Genomic DNA, 5,320 nt, shown 5'->3' on the forward strand with positions numbered 1-5,320 from the left:
CCCCCCCCCCCCCCCCCCCTCACATTTCCAAATCTCATACTCCAATTAATTATTGTAAGCACCAGCTCACAATAGAATAGAAAGGATCCATCCAGACATATAATTTCACAAGCATTTATTAAACAAACTAATAATGAAGACAATCATGGAATCCTGGGCATGTGATCAAATTATGTCGGGAGTCAGCTACTGACAGAGAGGGGGAGGGAGAGGAGTTAAGCAGATGGCACCATAACGGCGCACGTTAGCAGCTGTCACACGGAGAATGAACAGTGGACCGCATACAAGTAGTGGATGCAGGCGGACTGTTACGTTTCAATCATCATCAGTTAAAAAAAAAGAGGAAAAGAAGATTTTAACCTGTTCACTGTGGCCTTGTGGGAAGTAGACGACGTGGGTCCCAGCGGCCGGCAGGTTCACCAGAGGGCCGGCGCACGCTTGCCATAGCTCACTGTTTATACTCTTCTTCTCAACTGCCATTAGCCGGTGCATTTTAGCACAAAGGAAATCAGCAAGACAAAAAAAACAAATATACAAACAAAATAGGGATAAAATCAAATTAGATTCCCAGCAAAAGGGCCCCAAGTTTTTTCATCTTTTTTGGATTTGGGGATAAGAAAATCCACAAGATTAATTTACAGAAAAAAACAAGGAACGGAAGAGATGGTCTTTGGATTCAGCGTCGATGTTTACAATGGGAGCAGTGATGTGTGAGCGTGAATCTGGGAGGGTGAATGTAAAAAAGATGAGACCTTCAGCGGCGGTGGCGGAGGCGTTCGCGGGCTGAGTTCCGACCCCGGTGGTCGGCGTCTTCATTTCTCTTCTTTATCTCCTGCTGCCTCCAGGAACTCCCTTATTTCCAGCTCATAAAATGGCCGGAGTTCTCACAGGAGCCTCATCTTGCCGGAAAAGAGAATCAAGCGAAGAATGGCGACTCCCTCAACAACAAAAGTCAAAAGATAATAAAATCTTTAACCTTTTGAAGTGATCACACAGATGGCACCTTTCTTGTTCCCTCCTTTACCTGATGAGCAAAGCTCAAACAAAAGATTTAATTTCTTTATGGTCAAAAAATGGGAAACGAAACGGAAAAAAGGGGGTGACCGGCGCCGGAGAGAATAATTTTTCCGGCGAAAAGGGAAAGGGTGGGTAGAGAGAGAAAGTAACGAGTTTCTAAATTTAAGGGGAGACAAGAGGAGCTTTGGAAAAGGAGGAGATGTTGAGGATAGCGCAGACCAAATGCTGCAGTCTTACTTTTAATTGCCCCCTTTTCCACACTACACCGTCCAGACACACACACAAAAACATACACGCTTTCTCTCTCTATATATGTTATATACGTATGTATGTATATATACTGTACCCAGCTTTTCTTTCTCCTCTTCTTCTTCTTCTCAAACCCCTTTTGCAGGCTCCAATTTCCACCTCTTTTCTCTCTCTCTCTCTCTCTCTCTCTTTCACTTTCTTTGCTGCTTTCTCTCTCTGCGCTTCTCTTTCTACTCAAAAGTTCTCACCTTTCTTCTCTTATTTTATCATATTTGCATTTTCTTTTATATATATTGTAATGTAATAATGTGACGAAGAAATAGCTGTGTGCAGTGGTTGTATATATGTATGTATCTATCTCTCTCTCTTTCTTGCTCTTGTTTTTCTCTCTCTACAATAATACATATTTTATGGGACTGCTCTCTCTCTCTCTCTCCCCTCCACTGAAGATGAGGGAGTCGGTCGGCCGGAGTGACCAACCGTGGCCTCATAAGTCATAACGTTGCCCGCCGAGGTTAAATACGTAACTTCACACATTACTCAATTCACTCCCCTGCTGTTAGCATGTTTGTACCTAAAACACATGTATCTATGCATGTAAAATTAAATATTAAATACACTTTGTGCTCTTGAACTGCCGACTAATTTTACATACATAATTTAAATTATATAATATAATAAAATAATCATCTCGGTTAGTTTTCATCATTAATAATATTGTGTGATTAATTATGCTAATAAAATTGTTAATATATCCATTTCACATACGTAAAAAAATATTAACTCGTTGATCATGTTATGGACACATCAAAACTCAATTATTGTAATTACACGGCTAAAAAAAATATTGTACATGAATTATGTTATTGGTCATCTTTATGCTCTTGTAATTACAAATGACATAATTAGTATTCGAGTTTTATTATTAGGATCACTTTGGTATACAATTGATGTAATTTTAATTATTTTTTACCTTTTTAAGTAATAATCATTTTACCCATAGAATGTAAAATCAAAATTTAAAAGATGTACTTAAAAAATTTGGGAGAATATCAATCAATATATTTTATCTTTATTTTAGTCATTTCATTTTTATTCTTATTATTTTTATTATTTTTTACTATATTTATTTTAATATTATAAAAAAAATTCATCAACTTATTTAATAGTTAAGTAAGTTCTCTCAAGGAATGAATTTAAAAGTAGTAATTTTTTTCTAATTAATGCAATAAATATAAAGGGCATAAGTATTTTTATTTGTGGATGATGTTGTCTGACCGTATTACCCTTATTAATTTTGACAATGACCAGAAAGCAAGACATATATTTTGGGTGATTTTGTTATTGTAGATGATGTTGATAGGGGTCCGGTTGGGAACGCGACGATTGGAACAGTTTGAACTTTGATACTTGGTGAAGTCGCATTTCTGGAGGTGCAACAATTATGGGGTAAATAAATGTGCAATCCACATAAATAAAGTGCTACTAATTTAGCAATTTTTTTTTAAAGCAATAATAGCTGCTTCATTTATTGACACATTATAATTACAATTAGCCTCTTTTCTTTGCTCAAAATTATTTATTTATTTTTTTAAAAAAAGAAATTTAATTTTTTTTTTGTTCGATATGAGACTTTATTGAACGTGATCATAGAACATTCGTTTCCTATTGATTGTTTGAGCGGAATATCCAATCATAATTTTTTATTCTGTAAGTAGGAAAAACACGATATATATATATAGATATATTTATTTATTTTAATAAAACTTACATATTATATTAATTTATAGAGCTAAATCACTTTATGGTATTTTATATAGAAAATGTTGCTAGGGTTGTCCTAACATGGAATTTAATAATGAAGCATGTGTTTGCAAAAATTTGTACTTGGTTTTCTTTAATTGTTTAAACAAATATATATCATAAAAGGGGGAAAAAGTGTGTAAGAGAGAAAAGAACACATTTCTTTTCCCAAAAAAAAAAATTATTATTATTATTATTATTAGGTGATGATAATATTAATTATGGTTTTATTAAGTATAATATTTTATTTTTTACCTCAATGATATTTTTAGAAAATTTAATAATGTGGAGGATTGTGTCAAATTATGGTATTTAATAATTATTAAATTTCTTATTACATATTGTAAGATCAGGAAAAGAGCATCCTATGCACACTATTTCCACCATTATATTTATGCTAATGGCAAACATAATTGGGCAATTAATGATTTCCGTTCCACTAATTCATTTTTCTTTTTGGTCTGGTTGATACGTGATGTTGTCGTGTGTCTCCTCCTATTAGTTTCAAATGAAAATTTTTAATACATAATTTTATAAAGGGTTTTTGTTTTTTGAATTATATATATTTTTACACTTTGTCGTTAAAAAAAAAATTGTCAATTTATCATCTCAATTTTGTGAAATTTGCACTTTTTCGTATACGTTCGGTTTTTTGTTGATTTTTTTTCTACAGAAAAAATAACCGTATTATGCATATGTAAAAAATATCACATCACATAACCCTAAGTATCACATGTGTACTACATGTGATGTTTTTTGGATAAAAGATTTGATTGAAAAGCAGTTATAAATGGAATAGTGCAAAATTTAGTAAAGTTTTAAGATGATAAGTCGACACAAAAAAAAATTAGATTGTAAAGTGTAAAAATCAATCATGATTCAAATGGTAAAATATAATTAATCCTTTTATAAATTCCAATGTCTTCTTTAAATAGATATATTTTTTTAGAACGATTGTCAATCACATATGAAACAGTAACAAATAATACATGACACTGCAATGAGGCACGATAGTATTACATGTTGTTGGTGGGAAAAGGACAATGTGGGCGTCCCAGACTTTTCGTATGTGGAGATGATGATGGTGTCAGGCATTCCACATCAGTTGTAAATGATGGCTTTGACAAATTTATAAGCTCTAAAATATTATTTTTTAGCAATACATCTTTTTAATATAAAATTAAAAAATTAAAATAAATAATACTCTACGACTTAAAATTTCGATCAGGTCGCAAGCTGCATTTTGTTTATTGTGGGCCCTTCTAATTGATTTTGAAGTCTTAGGTCCCAAGTGGTAAGGGAGGCCTGTAGTATGGACAACAAGGAGAAATGATTAAAAAGTATATATAGGATATTGATTAAAGCAACATTAGAGTAATCATCCAAAAGATCAACTAATAAATAAGTAAGAAGGAGAGTGCATTTTTCATTTTATCCAACCTCAATAAATTAAAATAATTTGTAAGTAATTTTTATTTTAAATCATATTATATTTCTAATTGATAATTCCCTCGTGGTGAAAATTTAATTTATATCTTTTTATGTTAGGTTTAATTATACAAATATAGCATGTTTTTTTTAAAAAAATTTAAGTATGTTATTTGATATTATAGTTGTAATAACAAGTATACCCTATTTAATGACGAAACTATACACAGATGCCTCCTCATGAGTACATCGCACTAACACCCTCACAAGGGGTTTATTTGTAATTTTATAAAAAAAAGATGATTGTGTAATTTTATTTAATTTTTAAGAAATATCAATGTAATATATTATTTTAGTTTAACCGTGCAGAGAGTGGGAGACGGCGGCGGCTCAGCGCGGGACGTTGACGGCTTCTGGTTTGGAATATTTGCTTATCCATAATCCATCTATCCCTCTCACTCAAATCAAATGCATTATGCACCTATTTTTGTTAATATAAAAATCGTAATTACATATTATGTTAATATTAATAACTTAAAAAAATTAATAAATATATTAATTCGATCAATAAATTCATATTAAGTGAGATAAATAATTATTATAATAAATCTATATTAAGTGAGATAAATACCAACACGTTTGATGGGATTTGAATCCGTAAATTCCAACTTATTCATGTGACTCACTATTCTGTTACATTGTCCAGACACCCCATAAGCACTTCTTATTTAAGCGAGAATTTACTCTTTACAAATTTTAATATATTAACTTAACTATATATTTTTTTTAATTAAGAATCATCTTTTAGATTTAAAATTTTCGG

The 5,320-nt window shown here is 31.6% G+C and overlaps 1 protein-coding gene across 1 annotated transcript in view; it reads right to left on the reverse strand.

Annotated features, from left to right (window-relative positions):
• The window catches only part of LOC105173856 (auxin response factor 19), a gene marked incomplete in the record, with an annotated part of 7,476 nt that extends 5,821 nt beyond the window's left edge, over positions 1-1,655 (reverse strand). Inside the window, 3 exon segments of the mRNA XM_020697849.1 lie at positions 361-473; positions 753-1,024; positions 1,364-1,655. Of these exon segments, the coding sequence (XP_020553508.1) occupies positions 361-473; positions 753-816 (177 nt within the window).

Source organism: Sesamum indicum, linkage group LG11, assembly GCF_000512975.1.
Source record: "Sesamum indicum cultivar Zhongzhi No. 13 linkage group LG11, S_indicum_v1.0, whole genome shotgun sequence".
Lineage (NCBI taxonomy): Eukaryota > Viridiplantae > Streptophyta > Magnoliopsida > Lamiales > Pedaliaceae > Sesamum > Sesamum indicum.